At 27.7% G+C, this 21531-nt stretch overlaps 4 protein-coding genes and 2 pseudogenes across 6 annotated transcripts, besides 1 other annotated feature; 2 read left to right on the top strand and 4 right to left on the bottom strand.

Annotated features, from left to right (window-relative positions):
* Positions 1-6697: part of a mobile genetic element that runs on past the window's edge.
* TVAGG3_0775720 (uncharacterized protein) lies at positions 966-1919 on the bottom strand (the record flags this gene model as incomplete). Its single annotated transcript, XM_051246116.1, has 1 exon — positions 966-1919. A coding segment is annotated over one exon (954 nt), but the record flags the coding sequence as incomplete, so codon positions are not given.
* On the bottom strand, positions 2020-5486 carry TVAGG3_0775710 (annotated as a pseudogene). The gene has a single exon. A coding segment is annotated over exon 1 (3467 nt).
* On the bottom strand, positions 5546-6675 carry TVAGG3_0775700 (annotated as a pseudogene). Its single transcript has one exon. A coding segment is annotated over exon 1 (1130 nt).
* A 904-nt stretch (positions 6698-7601) lies between the features above and the next one.
* Positions 7602-8537, bottom strand: TVAGG3_0775680 (uncharacterized protein; the record flags this gene model as incomplete). The annotated part of the gene is made up of 1 exon (XM_001320084.2): positions 8143-8537. A coding segment is annotated over one exon (395 nt), but the record flags the coding sequence as incomplete, so codon positions are not given.
* Positions 8538-8760: 223 nt separating this feature from the next.
* TVAGG3_0775670 (uncharacterized protein) lies at positions 8761-16593 on the top strand (the record flags this gene model as incomplete). The annotated part of the gene is made up of 1 exon (XM_001320083.1): positions 8761-16593. The coding sequence occupies one exon, from the start codon at positions 8761-8763 to the stop codon at positions 16591-16593; it is 7833 nt and encodes a 2610-aa protein (XP_001320118.1).
* Positions 16594-17678: 1085 nt separating this feature from the next.
* Positions 17679-18311, top strand: TVAGG3_0775660 (glycoprotein 38 family; the record flags this gene model as incomplete). Its single annotated transcript, XM_001320082.1, has 1 exon — positions 17679-18311. The coding sequence occupies one exon, from the start codon at positions 17679-17681 to the stop codon at positions 18309-18311; it is 633 nt and encodes a 210-aa protein (XP_001320117.1).
* Between the last annotated feature and the right edge of the window lie 3220 nt (positions 18312-21531).

Below are 21531 nucleotides of genomic sequence, written 5' to 3'. Positions count from 1 at the left end.
CACAAGCTCAAAATTTACCACGAATCATAACAAGGGAGGAAATGATAAAAATGATGCAAGAACATGTTAAAATAACAAACCACTAAAATTGAGAAAATGTGGTTATGCAGTAATGATGGAAAGAGAGATGTTGTCGAAGAGGAATAAAAATTAAATTTGGATTGAGTTTAAAAATTCATCTTTATTAAATTCATCTCTTCCAACCAATTTATTTATTCTATTAAATTCTTTTATTTTTGCTTCACTCAGTTTAAGGATTGAACGGTAAGTTTCTAATTTTTCGATTATTTCTTTATCGTTTTCAACCCCACCGCATTGCGGCTTCTTTTTTAATAGCATATTTTTGATTTAATTCTGTTTAGTTTCTTTTTATATTCATCGTCTGGACTCTTGACTGCTTCGTTGCCACTCATTTCTTACGAAATAAAAAAAATTAAATATTATTTAAATATAATGGAGTAATAAAATAAATCGGAATTTCTATTAATTTATTGTTCAACTAATGCATTGCCGTTAATATATCTAACAAATTCAGCTATTGTGTCAAATCTTCGTCTTCTTTTTGTCATTGATTTATCAGTTTTTCCATAATCGAGATGAATTAAAACTTTATTTCCTTGTTTAAAATTCATGAGCCCCGAATTAATTTGTTCACGTTTAACATCATTTAACTTTTCCATTTGCTTTCTAATATATTCCCATTCTTTTGAAATATCATTTTTCATTTCCACTGGTTTCATGTTTATAGTTCTATGCCATGTATTATTATAATAATATACTAACTGTTGTATGATGGAGTCATGATTTCCATCCCAGTATATCTGACCGTTAACCCCTAACGCATCTCTAAGAGTTCTCATTACCGCATCAACTATTTTATTATGAAACGTATATGGAGAGGATGAAAAGTAAAAATTAATTTGTGGGAAATAATGAGTCATAGCTGCCTGAAATCCTTTATCACCATCACCCCTTATATTATCTACTCTTTCATGATCTAGTAAGTATTGAATAGCTCTTCTTGTTTCCTGTTCTGTTTTCCCTTTCACTGGAATGCAATATAAATATCTAGTGTTAATGTTAATGGCAAATAAATAAGTAACTTTTCCTTTTGAATATTCCAGATGATCGATTTCGTATGAATATGGATATGGAGCAAATGAAGGGCGACTAAATTTTTCCTTTAATGGTTGAATTTTCGGGTCAATTGGTTTATTTAATATCTTGAAATCCTTTTTAAAATCTTTTTGCTTCTTAAATGTTTGAAATGGATATAATAAAGTGAATGATGAAGGATTAACTGAAGGAGGAGGAGGTACTACTGTTGGAGGTTTTGGTGTTGTAAGTGGTTTAATTTTATCTGCTTTGATTTTGGATTTCATTCCTTCCTTCATTAATTCTGGATGTATTCTATTCATTTGTTTTAAATATGCTGTATATAAAGGTTTGATATACTTTCCCGCTTCGAGTTTATGTTGAAGGATGAATTCCAAAAGTTGATCTTCATTTAAAAGTCGGGCTGAATATGGTTTAACTAATGAATCATAAATTAAAGCTTGTGCATCATTTATGGTCTGAAGGACCTGGGCGTTTTGCGGCTCAGGATTATATAATTTATATAATCCATCGATATCTTCTTCTGTTAATACTTTATTTTTGAAATCTTTCAACTGTTTAAGTTGTGATTTAGTTTTTCCCTTTGTATATTCATTATTTTTAATTTTGTCTTTAATTTTAGAAATTATTTTATCATGATATTTCAAAATTTCATTTTTATAATATGGATAATAATATTCCATATCATCACCCGTTATATTATTATTATATTTTTGGAGATATGCTTTTAAATCATAATAATTAAGAAATTTTTGATTAAGTACTAAATCAGCAATTAAATTTTTTAAATCTGTGTTATCCATTTATATAAAAATAAAATCAATGTTTTAAGGGTGCCCACCTCTTTGATCAAGAATCAAAACCATCATTAACGGTTCCTTTTGTCTCTTCTGTGGTATTTTATTAAATAAATGGCATACAACATCCATTTTCACAACATACAGCCTTAGTGTGTGCCCCTGTTAATGCAGTCTTACCGATTGTTAAGCGAGTCATTAATCCGTTTTTAAGTTGTAAATTAATATTCTGGCCATCAAATATCACTTTATCATTTATTATATCCAAATAATTTTTAGGTGTTAATTGTTTATTTTGTCGTAAACTAACACCTTTCATTTTTTGTGCAATCTTTTTAAAATCACTTCCATCAATTGAACCATTGAATGATGTATAACACTTAGGACATAAAGCAACCATGTTATCACCTTGTTTCTCAATTGCTAAACCCAATAACTTCTTCTCATGTGCTTTTTCTTCAGCTTTATTCTTTAATTTAGGTTTAAATTTCTCATCAAAACAGAAGAAATTAAAAGGTGCGAATTTGAAAATGTTTTTATCATAAAATTGTTTATCGGTTATAATCGCCTGAAATGCTTGAGTGTTAGGAAGATTTGGATCGCCAGCGATTGCCCAATAAGATGAATCAGTATCACCTTCAATGAAATGAAAACGATTAACATCCATGCATTTATACATAAAATCATAAATGAAAACCAAATACCAGTATTTAGCATTATCTAAAGTGAAGAATGCCTCTTGTAAACATGTATCACATCTATAAAATCTATCTTTGAGCATCATTTGATATGTATCCTCTCCTATTTCTCTTATGTTTTTAAACTTATTTGACATACATGCAACGCGTGCCTTCTGTGCATTCATTATTTTAGTCTTTGCGTAATTTTGTGTATTCATTGCATCGTAACCATATGATCCATTAAGTGAAATCTTGCAAAATAAACTTTTTCCTTTATTTCCTTCTAATTCAGCCTTTTGTCTTTCGTTCATAATTTGTTCGCAAATTCATTAAAACAAGTGTTTTTAGTAAATGTTAAAATTGATTGAATGTCATCGATGATAAAATGAAATCTGTCTATTAGATACCAAAGATAATAAGAAGAAAATGGTTGATATTGGTTGTGTGTTGATGCTAACTGAGTTAATTTTCTCTGTTTCTGGTCAACTGGTAGATTGTTTGATTTCATGTAATATACATAAAACTGCCAATTGTTTTTTCATCTGTGATAATATCTAAGTTTCTTATTATCGGTAAAAAGTTTATGTAATCATTAATGTATTTTTCATCGATGTGACCCTTTACTTCAGCCACGAATAAAGTATTTTTCTTCTTAATAATTCCCAATGCTTTTGCTTTCTTTGTTGCTGTATCACAAATGATAACACCATTCAATCTTCCCGGCATATACATTTATGGTCAGTATATTGAATGAAATCATGAGGATTAGATGAAAATGATGAAGGATATAATGAATTAAAGTCAACTCCAACGAAATGAGTCATAATGTTGGTGGTGTCCTCGTTTGATACAGTTTTAGTTTCTGGATTATATGAAAGTTTATTAATGTGTGTGATTCCTTTAAGATTAACACGATGTTGAACATTTGATAGACCACCAGTAATTCCATTACGGAGAATGTGATAAGCTTCAACTGAATCTAAAGTCATTGGTAAATTATTTTTTAATGCATAATTTCTTAAATTGATTCTTAAACGTTGAACATCTTCATCTTTATTTGATTTTACGACATTGCAATAACAACACATTAACTGACAATTTTCTTTGGTATGTGGTTTTTCATTATCTATTCTATCCAATGTTGGTTTATTTGCATATGTAAACGCTTTACCACACATTTTGCATTTAGATGAAAGGATTAAATCGTGATAGTATTGATAGTCATCCATTGAAACATTGTTTTTAGTATCCCTTTCCGCTTTTTCATCTTGTTTCTTATATGATTCAATTTTATATTTCCAATACTTTTTTGTTAATTCAAAACTTGATTCCACATTTTCTTCTTCTGGATATGTTTCATTAGGATTAAAGTCTTTATATGCTAAAGCGTAACGAATCATTGAAGCATTCGATGATAAAGAAAGATTATGAAGCATGTCAATTTTATAAACAAATGTTTCTTCGATAATTTTATCAATTGGGTCAATCATAATTTCAACATCTTTATTGCAATAATGAATAAAATATTCTAATCTATTCTTAAAATTTTTAGCATCATTGAGATATATTTGATAATCTGAATCGGATATTGTTTCTTGTGTTAATGCTGAATAAAATGAATCTTGAGTGAATGGTTCCACTTTATATAATTCTTCTTCGTAATTCTCCCATGTGATGAATTGATAAGGGAAAAAGGATTTAACACGTGATTTATTGTTTCCGAAATCTTGAGTGAATTGGTCTAATGTTCCACCCGCTATATAATTTCTGATGTCAATAAATCTTAATTCATATGGACAGTTTGTTTTCTTTACAATGATTTGCTTAAATTGTGAAGATGAACCCAGCATTGATTTTATTTTCCATTTTGCAGTGTTTAAATCACGAAGAATTAAATTTAAATCAAACTTTCCCGAATTAAAACCTATGATATTCACTTTATTGAATTCCTCATCTAAAAGCTCTTTCATTGCTTCCTTTTGTTTCTCATTTAATGTATTCATTAATTCTTCATATTGTTCAATATTTGATTTAGCAACTAATGAACAGGTTGAAAATAAAAACTCAATCCAATCAGAAATAAAAGAATCACTCGAAGTTAAGCAAAAATTCCTCGTATATGTTTTATCACGGTCTACGACCTCGCCGCTTTGCGGCTTTATTTTGACAGTTGATGATACCATGAATGGTTTTAAGTAAGCGTTCAAAGTTGCACATTCAGAAAGTTGAAGTTCTTCTTTAGTCTCTAATGTTTCGAAGTCAAAAGTAATATAATATCTTGTCGGTTGATAATATTCCTGCAAATTATGAGCTAATAACCATTGATATATCTTCTGTTTCGTAATATGTGGTGCATATGGTTGCTGTGTCTTTTGCAATTGAACGTCTTGAATTAATCTTCCATTATTTTCTTTACATTTCTCACAATGCTTTAAAAATCTTCTTTGGTTTTTCCTTTCTGGATCATCACGGATAGAATATACTTCTTCTTTGCAAAAGGGGCAAACTTTATATCCTGTGAGTGCTTCAACGTCTGTTATTCTGTCAGCGTGAAGTTTTCCACATGGACTCTGTGTTAATAAAATATTTACTGTTTCAAATTCTGGATCTATCATTATTGATTCCACTAATGGAAAGTCTACCTTGTTAATGTCTACGTCTTCTGGTTGAGGGTCACAATAATAAAAAATCAATATTAACGTTTAACATTCTTGCTAACCTTCTCACTTTCTGATGAAATGTCAAATCCTTCATATGCATCTATGGCTTCGTTTAAATAACTTCTACGAGTTTAGGATTAACACCATCAGGAATGTTATAGAAGCGTTTAAATAACCTTCTACCTTCGGCTCTTATTGATTATCATTCATTTTAGCTGTTCCGTTTTTGTCATTTATGTAAGAATAAAATTAAAAAAATAAATAAAATAAAGTTTATTTTTTAAAGTCCGGGCTAAAGTCCATAAAATGAATTAAGAACACATAAATTTTTATCATCTGCGACGTGACGAATGCATTTTAATTTACTCAAGAATGCATACCCTGATACATTAAATCTAATTCCTGTCTTATTAATTTCACAACTTTGAAAGGAATGTATGAATAGCTATTAAAATGATGAGAAGATTTATGGTTGCTTCCATTTTTTCTGAAATAAATGAATAAATATAATGCTTATAAGTTTTCATATCTTTTATGTTCTTAATAACGAATGGTATAGACCTTTCAACTTCGTTCTTCCTTCGGTGCTGCTTCATATGAAACATTATTGGTATCTTCAATAATGAAACCACAATCGCATAAAATTTTATATGTACCAATTGTTTCTTTTGATATTTTATCTAACAAATCAAAAACTTTATCAACACCTGTACATTTATTTAAATAATAATTTGTGTAAATATCATGGTCTTCTTTCTTAATCGTATTAGTTGCATATGTTACATTTTTCAGTGCTTTTTTGAATTTTTCAGAATCAAGAGGGGGTGAAAGTAGGATACAGGGGTATTCTTCATTATCAATAAACTGAAGCTTATGTTTATGAATAAATTTTGTGCCTTCTTCTGAAAGTGTTTCGTCAATATCACCATCTAATAAATTTTTAGTAGATTCCAAAAAGTAATTTTTATATCTTTCCTCATGTGATTTTTGAACTTCTGATTCTGAAGCTGGGATATTCATTAAACCCTCTACTTCATTCTCAGCATTTCTCAATTCCTTAATTTTTTCATCTATTTCATTTCTTAATTGTTCCAATTTCTCAATCTCATCGTTATAATATTCATCTTGTTTAATTTTTTCTTCAAAATATTCAGGAGGTGTTTCAAGGCTCTCTGAGCCCAGGTCCTCTGGACCATAAAGAGGAATATTCTCCTGTTTTTCAACTTTTTTGGGATATAAATATCTCATTATAGCCTTTTTAGTAATTGGTCCGTTATATTTAAATTCATTCAACAATCTGGAAAACTCTTTCACATTCTGCATATATGTTGGATAAGAACCGTCTCCAAAATTTTCTAAAATATTTTCTAATTCTGAATTAGTGAACTTTAAAGATTTCAATGAATTAGTTGTTATACTCATTTATCATTAAATAAAAAATAAATTATTCAAAAATGTAAGACATGAATTTCTATTAATTTCTTTCATTCATGAAAATAATTATTTCTAATTTCTTTTACTCTCTCGTATATACTAGATTTAAAGAATTCAGAACATTTCCCATAATCTCCTAAATGTTTTCTTATCTTATTGGTTTTCCATTCATTATATGAAACTGTATAAACTTTATCTTTATTTTTGCATCTTTCATCACTTCCAATATATTTATATTTCAATTTTGATTTATTGGTTTCATATTCATTAGCGTTTAATAATTCACAGTCTTCCTTTTTAAATAAATGTTTTATGTATTCAGGATTAAGAATTCTATAATATTGCTTCCCTTTAAATCTTTGAATATAAACAGGAACACCATCCTCTAAAATTCGATAATCTATTTTATCCGGTTTTACTTGTTGGGTCATTTATGTAAGAATAAAAAAATAAATTATTTTAAAATTAATGTTAAAAATAATGATACAAAATCGTTCAATATTGTATGAATTCTTACGTTTACAAAAAATGTCACATAACCCATCATATCCTACTACTGAATCTAGTTTTTTTTAAGATATACCAAGTAAATGCATAAGCAGACAAATATTGATATTGAACATCAATACGTGTAAAATGACACTTCAAATTGTATTGAAGTTTGAATTTATTTTATTTTTTACAAATAGTAAAAATTTTTAATTGTTGTCCTTGAATTATTGTTTACTGATACATGTTAAATTCTTTTGGTATCTAAAAGCCTTCATGTTCTGTTAATCTATGACTTAAATCTAGAAATTAATATTAAAATTGTAAAAAATATTAGTAAGACGAAATAAACTATAACATTAGATTGGATATTTCGAATCATTAGAATAAAATTTTGTATTTTCCGTTTTTTTATTTGGAGAAATGAAAAAAGCATCAACATTAGGAAATATATACAATAACAAGGGAAATTCAGTTCTTAAACAGAAAAGTAAAGCTGTATCACAGTTTTTCCCTATGTTGAATATATTTTCAAAAGCTTTAGAGCCAAAGGATGTGTTTCTTCAACATCATTTGTTCAAAAAAACTCCGAAACCCAAGAAAGCTCCAAAGAAAATAGAACCACCAAAACAATTAGAAACCACTATTTCCGATTTTAAGAATGAATTAGAAAATATTACACTTAATGAACCACAAAATAAAATTTTAGATTCCGAAGTGTTTACAAAATTACTACCTTTGAGCAAAAACTTTGCACAATCAGAGTTTTTCGCAAAGAAAATTGTTCATGACAGTGAAAATAATCAAAATAATAATGGAAAGCATTCAGTATTAAACGATAAACTCAAAGAAAGAGGTTTTTCTCCTCTCCGTTCTCCAGAGAGATCATTGACAGATCCATTTTTCGATTTATCAACTTCATCACAAAATAATACACCAAGAGCGAGTCCTCATAATTCTCCAACTCGTTCTCCTACAAAAACAAGAAGTATCTCTCCTCGTAAAGAGAAAAAGTTTAATGTTAGACCTCGTGGTTTATCTACAGATGACACTGCCAATAATAAACTATTATCCAACAGAAAATCTAGTTTGTTACAAACACCAACAAAAGGCAAGCGTGGAAACTCAGAATCGCAAATACATCCACTTGAATCTTCTGAAATAACTTCATTTCTTAGTGAATCTTCGTCTATTTTATCACCTAAAGTTAGAGAAGTCAAATTTGATTCTGAAATTTCTAAATCACCTTCTTCCCCTCCAATTTCTAAAAAACGCAAGAAAATTCCAAAGAAAAAGGCATCACATCGTAAAAAGGAGCAGAAAGTCGAATTAATTCTTCCAAAAGAAGAGAAGACCAACATTAAAACAGATGAAAATCTCAAAAATCTTATTAATGTAAATAATCCTCCATCATTTATTAATCCAAATGATTTTGAAGATGACAATTGCATATTATGTCATAATTGTCCAAACAGCATGGGTTTAGAATTGTTTAATTCTCAAAATTTTATTGAACAAAAATTATTAAATGCAAACATCGATCCTATTGAAACACTAAAAGATACTTCTTCCAATATATCACCGATGTATCAAGATGTTGAAGTTGTAGACGAGTTTTGTTTCAAAAATTATAATAATTTTGATGAAATTCATGAATTAAAGCAACACAATCCCGAAATTGACGATGATCATTCATCAGAGGTTTATGATCCTGATATTCAAAAGAATAATTTTCAAATTTTCCAAGAAATTTTCAAAGATTTTAGCAATTTTAACAATTTTGATCATAGTGATGTATGTTTAACGAATGATATGCCAAACATGCAAGAAATTGAATATGATTTTCATGAATTAACTCCAGTAAATAATAAAGAAACGAAAAAAGAGGAAGAGGAAGAAGAAGAAGAAATAGAAACAGTTACACCTCAAAAGGTTCAATGTTTAACTTCGAATGTATTTCAAGAACCTAATAATATCGAGAAAGATGAATTTATCAATGAAGAAGAAGTTTTTTCATCAGTTCCAAGAAATGATATATCAATGATTTTTGAAACATGTGGTTTAGAACTAAAATTAACTCCACAATCAGTTTTCATTGCAATTTCGGAAGATTTTGAATTACATGATTCTTCAAATTACGGAAATAATGATGTATTCAATCCAAAAAGCAAAGAAATTATATCAAATCCTCAATGTTATGATGAAAGGAATAATTTCTTTCCAAATTACAATAATTTCAATTCTGAAACATACAATTTTGAGAATATCATTGGAACTAACATTGATAATAGCTCAAAAGAACAAATTTCATCTACCGAGATCAATGATCAAAGCAATGATTTTAATGCATTAGATTCATCATTTACAGACAAAATTTTAGTTAGTTCAATGATGAATGATGAAAATACTGATCCAAATATAAATAAATTACCAGAGAATATAATGAACAATTATGAAACATTTCAACAATCAAAATCAAATGAATTTAAAGTGCTAAATGATGTTTATTCAGAAAGCAAAGATATCAATGAAACTTTTTCTATTTTTGATTCAAAAAGAATATTTGATGAAGCAGAAAATCCACAAATATACAAACAAGAAGAAATATTTATCAAAGAAAGAGATTTAATTAATAATGTACAAGAAGAAACAAAACAAATCCAAATACAGCAAAATGATAAAGATGAATATATAACAGAAATTATTGTTGATGGTAAACAAGATTATTTAAATGAAACCGGTTTAAATAAAGAAGCAAATCAAATTGAATCAGTTAAATTTGTAATCAAAGAATTATTCAATGCAAAAGATGCAAATAACGAAATTAAAGACAATTTCACAGAAATCGGACCAATTACATCAAACAATGAATTAATTCTATTTAGTCATATAAACATTGAAGAAACAAATGCTGTAAATTCATTGAAATTCAACAAAGAAAAAGTTAATCAAATTGTTGATGAAAACGTTTATCGAAATTGTAATCAAATGAATAAGCAAATAGATGCAAAAGAGCTTCCTGATGTTTATTCTGTTGATTTTGCAAAAGAAAATGGTTTAAAGTCAGATAATTTGTTCATTTTTATTGCCATAGATAGTGATTGTGAGATTAAAGAATTGAAAAGAGTTACGAAATCCAATGATAACAGAGATGTAAATAAAATTGATTTCAAAGAAATTGAAGAACAATCAATGTCTCAATCTGAGAGTTTAGATACGAAACAAACAGAGTTTAATCCTCAATCAATTGATTTTATGTTTGATGAATTCAAATTTGATGAAGAATCAACTGAAATTGGAAAATCAGATGAAATAGATTTTGTTTATATTGCTTGTGATACAAACGAAGAAATTATTGAACTTCCTGATGTTTATTCTTTGGAAAAAGATGCTTTCACTTTAATTGCTGTTGAAACAAAAATTGATATCAAAGATGTTTCTTCATTTACAAAATACAAATTTGATGAAGAAATTCGAGATAATTCTTCAAATAATTTAATTGCAAATGAAAATGAAATAGATGAGAAACAATCAAACAAGAAACAAAAAGAGAAAAATAGAATTACTTCAAGAGAAATATCATTTAATGAAGAAGAGGAAACAAGCGAAAATTATCAAGAAGATGTTTATTATAACAAATTATTAACTGATGATATTAATGAACTTAAAGATCTCTGTTCATTTAATCAAAGGGAAATCGAATTAGCTGATGAAATTGGAGAAATCTTTTATCCAGTTATTGTCAATGAATCGATGAATGACATCAAAGAGCTCAATGATGTTATTTCAGATATACAAAATGTTGTTCATGATGATTCAGAAGAAAACAAATTTTATCCATTCATTTGTAATGAAACCAATTATGGAATCAAAGAATTACCAGATGTTTATTTACTTAATCAATCAAAAGATGAAATTAAATCAGAAAAGATCTCATTTGTTTCAGATGATTTTAAGAATATCAAAGAAAACATAAATGATTCAGAAGAAGACATATTTTATCCATTCATTGCAAATGAAACTAATGATGAAATCAAAGAATTACCAGATATTTCTTCTCTAAAACATGCAATGATTGAATTTGAATCAGAAGAAATTTCATTCGTCTCATCTGATTTGAAGAATATCAAAGAAATAACTGAAAATGGACAAAGTATTATTTATCCATTCATTGCAAATGAAACTAATAATGAAATCAAAGAATTACCAGATGTTTATTCGCTTAAACAAACAATGATTGATGTTAACTCAGAAGAATTTTCATTAACTTCAGAACAACTCGAAGAAACTAATTCAGATTCACAGTTAGAAAATGAAATAACTCAACAAATAATTAATAATGATATTAATTTTGGAGGTGAAGTTATTTATCCATTTATTGCTAGTGGCACAAACGATGAAATCAAAGAATTACAACCTATTTCCATTGACACAAATGAAGAAGATTTCAAGGAATTACCGGATGTTTATTCAATGAGTCATGTTATTAATGCTGATTCAAATCAAATTTATCCATTTATTTGCACGGATTCAAACAATGAAATAAACGAACTAACTGATGTTAATTCAACCAAAGAGAGAAATATTGATCTAATAGAAAAAATAAATCAAGAAAAATCATTCATTTGTAGTGAAACAAACAACGAAATCAAAGAATTACCTGATACTTCATCACTTAACAACAAAAATCTTAATGTTGATGATATCAAAGAATTGGAGGATATTTATTCTGTTAGACAGAGAGATATTGATATTTCAGAAGATGAAACAGAAATTAAATTATTAAACGATGAAATTAATCAAAAAGAAGATCCATTTTATCCATGCATTGCAACTGATTCAAACAATGAAATCAAAGAATTAAATGATGTTACCTCAGATGAACAAAGAAATATCGATTTGATTGGAATGAATCAAGAAGAAGATCCATTTTATCCATTCGTTGCAAATGAATCTAATAATCAAGTCAAAGAACTTGAAGATGTTTATTCAATCAAAGAAAGAAACATTGATATAACTGAAGATAATGGCAAGATTTATCCATTTATTAGTAGTGAATCCGATAAAGATATCAAAGAGTTACAAAATGTTAATTCAATCAAAGAAAGGAATCTTGATATTGATGAAATTGGAATAATTTCTCCATTTATTTCGAACGAAGCAAACGAAGAAATTAAAGAACTCAAAGATGTTTATTCAGAAAAACAAAAAGATTTAGAACTAATAGAAGATAAAATTGATTTTAATAATGAAGAAGATAAAATAAATCCATTTATTTCATCTGATTCAAACAGTAAGATTATAGAACTCAAAGATTCTTATCCATTGATTCAGAATGAAAATCAAAATGATATTAACAACCTAGGAGATTCATTGTCTCCATTTATTTCTTCAGATTCCAACAATGAAATCAAAGAACTCAAAGATCCTACTTCTATTAAACAACAAAATATAGAAATAATAGAAGATGGTAAGTTCAATAATGAGGTTTTCAATGACATTAATAATGAAGAAGATTCATTGTATCCATTCATTGATACAGATTCTAACAACGAAATCAAAGAACTCAAAGATCCTAATTCTATTAAACAAAGAGATTTTGAAATAATTGAAGATGGTAATTTCAACGATGAAATACTCAATGATATTAACAACGAGGAAGATTTATTATATCCGTTCATTTCATCAGATTCTAACAAAGAAGTCAAAGAACTCAAAGATGTATATTCAATGAAGCAAAGAGATTTAGAAATTATTGAAGAAAATAAGTTTAATGAACAATTTAATGATGTTAAAATTCAAGATAATTCATTTTATCCATTCATTTCAACTGATTCAAATATTAAAATTATGGAACTTAATGACCCTAATTCAATGAAACAAAGTAATATAGAATTACTTGAAGATAATATCAATAAATTTGGCAATGAAACGTTTGATGAATTAAACAATGAAAAAGATTCATTATATCCGTTTGTTTCTTCAGAATCCAACCAAGAAGTCAAAGAACTCGGAGATGTTTATTCAATTAAGCAAAGAGATTTAGATATAATTGAAGATAGTAAGATTAACGATATGATTCTCAGTGATATTAACAATGAGAAAGATTCATTATATCCATTTATTTCAAATGAAGTCAAAGAGCTCAAAGATGTTTATTCGATTGATCAATGTCAAAATGACATTATTGAAAATGATTTAATTCATTCATTTATTTCCAATGATTCAAATGGCTCATTTAAAGTTTTACAAGATGTTTCATCAAGAAACAATGATATTAAAGATGAAGGCAACTTCGTATATCAGGATAATCAAGAAATTAAAGAATTGGAAGATATTTATTCATCAAATGTCATTCAAGCAGATTTAATTGATAATACAGAAATAAATAATTATCAAAATGAAGAAGTATTCAATGAAAACATTAAAAATATTCATCCATTCATTTCTTCAGATTCTAATTGTATCATCACAGAGTTAGTTTATTCAAAGGATGAATCCAAAATTGTTGAATCTGAAAGTGAAAATGAAGATTTAGTTGTCGAAAACCAAGAAAAAGAACAAAAAGCAGATGATTACAATGTTACATATGATGAATTTATTGAATTATCTGATGTCTACTCACATAATTACATCAACCAAATGAATATGGTTGTTGATGAAAACAAATATTGTTTCATTGCATGTGATTCTACAGAAAACATTCAATGTTTCAATGATTTTAACTTAACTTCTGAAACAAATGATTTAATCAATGAAACAGGAAATGTAATAGAGATGAAATTTGATCCAGATGAAGACAGTTTCGTTCTCAAGAACAATAACATGAATGACGACAATAATTTAACGGTTTTATCAGATATTCATTCTATTTTATTGATTTCTAATTTATCCAAGAATTATTCAAATGAAAACTTCAAAGATCTTAATGATTCCGATCTAAATCATAAGGATTCATATGAAAAGTCCCAAGATCTTAATGAATCTGATCTAAATCATAAGGATTCATATGAAAAGTTCCAAGATCTTAATGAATCTGATCTAAATCATAATGATTCAAATGAAAACATCAAAGAACTTAATGAACTTAGATTGTTTGAAAAAGATTTATCTGAGAACATCAAAGAATTCGATGAAATTAAGTTAGTTGAAAGAGATCCATATGAAAACATCAAAGAGTTTAGTGATTCTACAACGAAATCTATTGATTCATTTGAAAAATTCAAAGATCTAAATGAATCTGGTTTAATTCATAACGATTCGAATGAAATCATTAAAGAACTAGAAAATATTCCTTCTAAGAATGATTCAAATGAAAGAATCAAGGAATTCAATGATTTTTGTTTCATTGCAAGCGATTCATTTGGAGATATCAACGATAAAGCTGTAAATCATGGTTTAATTGATGAAGAAACAAAAAGATGTATTAAAGAACTGAAAGATGAGTTTTCACATGGATTAATGAATCAAATAATCAAAGATAATTCAGCATTAATGCATTTAGAAACTGAAAACAATTTCAACAATGAAATCAATCAAAATCAAATCAAAATTTCAGAAAACGTTACAGAAGATTTTCCAATTGTTTTCATTGCATCTAAAAATACTATCTTCCATGAAATATCATCAGAAAACAATACTATTTCTTTTGATAACTCTGAATCAATGAAATTATTCAATTTAATTTCAGAACAAAAAGAAATCAGAGATAATGACAATTCTAATGTTTTGCAAGCTGATGAAACATTTAGTGAAGTTCATGGACTATCAGATTCAATTACTGATAATTATATTAACTTATTATCAAAATACTCTCTTGACAATATTCCACAAACAGAAATTATCGATGAATCATTATTTACTGGAAGTAATAACGCAATGAATATTTCAAATAATGATTCTATTATTGTTGAGAATATGGGAATTAATAGCAATGAAGATGATACTTCATTTGTTGATGAAGCTTTACATAACTCAGTTCTTAAGAATGAAGAAAATGATTCATTCTTTGTTGATAATTCTAATATCAAAATGGAAATTGATTCATCAATTGTCGATAATTGTACAAATATTAATTATAAACAAGATGATTCAACCTTTGTTGATTATATGAGAATCAATTGCAAAGAAGATGACAAATCATTTGTTGATGATACAATTAAGAACTCTGGAATTGTTGTTGATGAAAAAGATTCATCAATTATTGACCAGTTTAAGGATGTTTCAATTCCATCTAATGAAATAGAAGAAAATGCAATCAAAGAAACAAGTATTTATGTTAAAGAAGAAGCCTTCGTTGATAACTATAATATCACTTTCATTGAAGAAAATAGTTCATTAATTGATAATTGCAATTTGATTTTCAATGATGAACAAATGAGAAATGACTCTGATTTCAATCAAGTTAGCACTGTTCAATTTGACAAATTATCATTTATTTATCAAGAAGAAGAATTTGCATTTACTGATTCATGTGATTTATTCAAGAATTCAAGAGATAATTCTGTATTTTGCTTGAATACAAATCAAGCAAATAATCAAATAATAAGTTGCAATCAAACATTTACAGAATTTGCAGAAAATAATGACAATATAATTGAGAATAATCTTATAGACAGGTGTGATATAATTAATAATGAACAAATTTGTTTATCTGTTAATGAAACCATCGAACTTCAATCTACTGATATACAAATTGAAAATGAAGAAATTTCGAATGAATTGTTGAATACTATAGACAAAGATAATGATGTTATTGATAATTCAACAATAAATCTTCAGAATAATGATGTTATTTCATTTAACAACGATTTAGCTGTTACAAATGATGCAACAAATGAATTCGAACTCAATCCAACTGTAAATAACGAAGTAATTGAACAAGATGAGGATATGATTGGTTTGATATTAGATAACATTGAAATGTCCAAAGATAGTTGCAAATTGGATGCAATTGATGATGAAAATATCATTGAGAGTCAAATTACTGCTTCTAAGAAGAAGAGGCGTATAATTAAGAAAGAAAACAAGGAACCACCAATTATTGATCAGCCAAAGAAGAAGATAAGAAGGAGGAAAGCTCCTTCGATTCACGAAACTCCAAAGAGTAAGGTTCCTACACCAAACTTGGATGATATTTCAATTTCAGCTAAGGAACCACCCCTCCTTCCAATGACACATGTAATTTCATCCAAAGCAACAGCTCCTGATCTTAAAACTCCTACTTCTTTCTCAGCAAAGAAAGAAGCTCCAGAATTGTCTCAGACACCATCAAGTGGAAAGTTCTCTGCTCCAAAGATAGAATCAAAGAGAATTCGCATATTAAAACCTGCCCCACAACTTGCAATGGCCCCAATATTCAATCAGTCTTCAGCTCCAGCTCTTGATGTTCCTTTGAAAAGAAAGCGCCATATATGATAATAATTTACATGTTATAAATTAATAAAATGCTTGTATTTATGTTTAATATTTGAAAATTTCATATCGAATTTAAAATATATTTAGTATAATGTTAGAATAATATGATGTTTAAAGAAATTATATGGATCCTGATAGAAAGAATTATTTACATATTGATAATAAATTTGAATTTTTTTTCATTAATTTGAATATTTAGATTTTGGATGTATAACTTAATGAGATGATGTCATGATGAACTGATGCTCATAATAATAAACTTGATCTTTGAGAAAAAAAATATAATTTTAGTTGAATATGAAAGATATGATAATAAGGTAAATATATATTACAATACTTGGAAATCATTCATAAAGATATGATAATAACAATTAAGACTGTTTATTTGTATTTGAAACCATTCAAAAATCTAAAAAAAAATTCAATATATTTTTGAATGTTGATTGAAAATACTAAACTTGGAAAGCAAATACTAATGTGCGTTAGTGTGAAGCTCAATAAATGAAAATGTTTGTGTCTCATTTATGTTTTATCAAAAATCTCTCAGTTTTGAGAGCGTGAAATTTTTGAGAAGTGCATTTTTTATTCAATTTGAACTCGATTCAATTTTTATATATCCACATCTTTTTCTTAACAAAATAAATAAAAATCGAAATGATAGAAGGGTTTTCATAAAAATATTTTCATTTTATTTTAATGTTCTTTAAAGAACTCGCATTAAACAGAATTGTTTCTTCTGATAATTCAGAACAGGAGGTGCCATTCCCAAACTGCACATACATAGATTCTGGATTTAACACAATGAAAAAAGATGAAGTAAGATGTTTTAAAAGTGCATCCTTTATTGCAAGTAATAACACTGATTATGAAGTAACTGCACGATATAAAAATATAAGAGATAGAGAAGGTAATTACAGTAGCCCAATAACAAAAAAAATCCATTTGCTGTTTCTTGCAACACTTCATCATCACAAGTTGTTTCACAAGTTAAATGTCTATCTAATCCTGGATGTAAACTTCAAATAGTCTCGGCTAGCCCTTCAACTGTTGAAAAGAAATCATATGTTAGTAACGAAATTGAATTTATGTCAGATTATAGATCTATAACATATTTTTCAACAAAGTCATCTGGATCTCTTAATTGGAATGCAGAAATTTCCATTGAATATAATAATAAAACCAAAAAGTATTCCTCATATGCTGAGCACTATGGATATTATAACATTGACACATCGGTTAAGAAAATAACAAATACATCCTCTAGCCAAGACTTTTCTATCATTGTAGGTACTTATGAATATCATACGTTATCAAATGCAACAGTATTTTCTGCATCTGTACGAGCAAATCGAGAATTAACAGAGGTTGGGGAAGAATTCGAAAAGGGAAATTCTGCCAAAGGAACAATGAAGAGTGATATTTCCCTCAAATTTGAGAAAATTGCTGATCCTCCAAAAGGAGAAGAGGAAATGCTTTTCGATAAGAATAAAGAATGGGTATTATATGGTGAAGATAAAATCAAAACAAAATCACAAGTAGAAAAAGATACAAAAGATTATGGCAATAATAATGGATTGAAAGGATATCAAATTGCACTGATCGTTATTGCTGTTATCATTGTTATCATTATCATTGTTGTTGTCATTATTCTATTACTCAAGAAAGGCAAAGATTCACCTAAATCCAAAACTGACTCGGGTTCAGGTGAAAATGCCTAAATAATAATTACAATGTGTAATGCTCACACTAACTCATTTATTCAGTGAGCTCATATTTAAATTCAAGCAATAAACATTCTGATTTTCATTATTACCTAATTGTAATGTTATAATTCAATGTTATTGAGCTGTTGGAATTACCCTATAATTTTATGAATATGGCACTTTTCGTCGATTTTCAAAGAATGAAATCGCTTCTATCTCAATAACTAATAAACATATAAGATTTTTGAAAGTATATATATAGTGTACTACATCTCAAGATATTATTAATATGTATTAGAAAGAATAATATATTGGATTTTGATATCACAAAATGACTTTTCAATTTATTGTAGTTCCTCACAGAGTTGAGATTCTACAAAATTCTTTGCAGATAATTTATGAAGGGATGATAGACTAACGAACTATAGATACATGAATTGAAAATAAAAAAATCGATTAAATATGAACCTTCATAAACCGTTTAAGAAACTTAAAAACTATTCTTTATTGTTTATTTTGGACGAAGTTTAATATGATTGTGGTTTTATTGGACAATAATCGAGTAACGGAAAAATATAACATTTATCTATAAAGTGAAAATTTAGAGGTATATTTCGTAAGATATTTCCTCTCTGATTACAAGAACTATTGTGAGCTATCAATCTAATGAAAGAGAGCAGATTTGGCCGTAATGAAAATGCAATACTTCGAAAATCAATGCAAAAAAGATTAATTTGTTAGAAACAATCGACTATGACACTGAATTTTAAGAGCAAACGTTTACATTAGGATATTTTGATCATTTCCAAATATTGCAAAATTGCATTTAAACAAGTTAAGGAGAATACTATATTAACCGTGTTGTAAGGAAATATAACAATTTTAAAGATTTTGCGACAGAATTTGAAAAAATATGAAAATCAGATATATAAAAATTGAATAAAATAACATTATGATGGAATACAAGTAGATGAGCTATTAATGCTGCTATGATTTAAAATTGAGTAGTAATGAAATAGAATTTCGATTAAAAAAATTAATGTAATCGTATGAAAGCTTTGATCCAAATAATTAATATTCGCAAATATTTTAACCTACTAATAAAATTCTGATTATATTAAGATATTTTAAAAATGAGATTCCAAATTGAATGGTGATGGAGATGAAAATTTTTAAAAATATAAATAAGAGGATAAATTGATTGAGATATTAACTAGTAAATATTTGAAAAAGTAAATTATTTGAAATCCTTTAAAAATGTTACGGATAAAAGCTATATAAATAAAATGACTGGTGTGGTTGGTTAGCTTAATGTGTAATATCAAAAAGAATTAATGGGTGTTGTTCACTGAGCAACTTTGAGAAGAATCATTTGTGATTCTTGTCAAAGTTGAATCAAAGACAACAATTGATAGACAATTGTTGTCTTTGTGTACAACATTCACTTGAATTATAAACAATAACAAGTGTTTGTTGTTCACTGAGCAACTTTGAGAAGAATCATTTGTGATTCTTGTCAAAGTTGAATCAAAGACAACAATTGATAGACAATTGTTGTCTTTGTGTACAACATTCACTTGAATTATAAACAATAACAAGTGTTTGTTGTTCACTGAGCAACTTTGAGAAGAATCATTTGTGATTCTTGTCAAAGTTGAATCAAAGACAACAATTGATAGACAATTGTTGTCTTTGTGTACAACATTCACTTGAATTATAAACAATAACAAGTGTTTGTTGTTCACTGAGCAACTTTGAGAAGAATCATTTGTGATTCTTGTCAAAGTTGAATCAAAGACAACAATTGATAGACAATTGTTGTCTTTGTGTACAACATTCACTTGAATTATAAACAATAACAAGTGTTTGTTGTTCACTGAGCAACTTTGAGAAGAATCATTTGTGATTCTTGTCAAAGTTGAATCAAAGACAACAATTGATAGACAATTGTTGTCTTTGTGTACAACATTCACTTGAATTATAAACAATAACAAGTGTTTGTTGTTCACTGAGCAACTTTGAGAAGAATCATTTGTGATTCTTGTCAAAGTTGAATCAAAGACAACAATTGATAGACAATTGTTGTCTTTGTGTACAACATTCACTTGAATTATAAACAATAACAAGTGTTTGTTGTTCACTGAGCAACTTTGAGAAGAATCATTTGTGATTCTTGTCAAAGTTGAATCAAAGACAACAATTGATAGACAATTGTTGTCTTTGTGTACAACATTCACTTGAATTATAAACAATAACAAGTGTTTGTTGTTCACTGAGCAACTTTGAGAAGAATCATTTGTGATTCTTGTCAAAGTTGAATCAAAGACAACAATTGATAGACAATTGTTGTCTTTGTGTACAACATTCACTTGAATTATAAACAATAACAAGTGTTTGTTGTTCACTGAGCAACTTTGAGAAGAATCATTTGTGATTCTTGTCAAAGTTGAATCAAAGACAACAATTGATAGACAATTGTTGTCTTTGTGTACAACATTCACTTGAATTATAAACAATAACAAGTGTTTGTTGTTCACTGAGCAACTTTGAGAAGAATCATTTGTGATTCTTGTCAAAGTTGAATCAAAGACAACAATTGATAGACAATTGTTGTCTTTGTGTACAACATTCACTTGAATTATAAACAATAACAAGTGTTTGTTGTTCACTGAGCAACTTTGAGAAGAATCATTTGTGATTCTTGTCAAAGTTGAATCAAAGACAACAATTGATAGACAATTGTTGTCTTTGTGTACAACATTCACTTGAATTATAAACAATAACAAGTGTTTGTTGTTCACTGAGCAACTTTGAGAAGAATCATTTGTGATTCTTGTCAAAGTTGAATCAAAGACAACAATTGATAGACAATTGTTGTCTTTGTGTACAACATTCACTTGAATTATAAACAATAACAAGTGTTTGTTGTTCACTGAGCAACTTTGAGAAGAATCATTTGTGATTCTTGTCAAAGTTGAATCAAAGACAACAATTGATAGACAATTGTTGTCTATGTGTTCGATAAACACGTGTTATTTATGAATATACACGTGTTTGTTGTTCACTGAGCAACTTTTAGAAGAATCATTTTGTAATACTTTGACACACAAAATAGCATATTATGCTTTTATTTATCTATATGTGTCATTTTGGGAGACATTGTCTGTGCAAGTCTCCCAGAATGACACATTCATACACAATCTTCTTCTGATTGTGTATCTTTTGTCAACAAAGT

Source organism: Trichomonas vaginalis, chromosome III (assembly GCF_026262505.1).
Source record: "Trichomonas vaginalis G3 chromosome III, whole genome shotgun sequence".
Classification (NCBI taxonomy): domain Eukaryota; phylum Parabasalia; order Trichomonadida; family Trichomonadidae; genus Trichomonas; species Trichomonas vaginalis.
The sequence above is the reverse complement of the archived record's forward strand: the minus strand, read 5'-3'. Positions and strand labels throughout refer to the sequence as shown.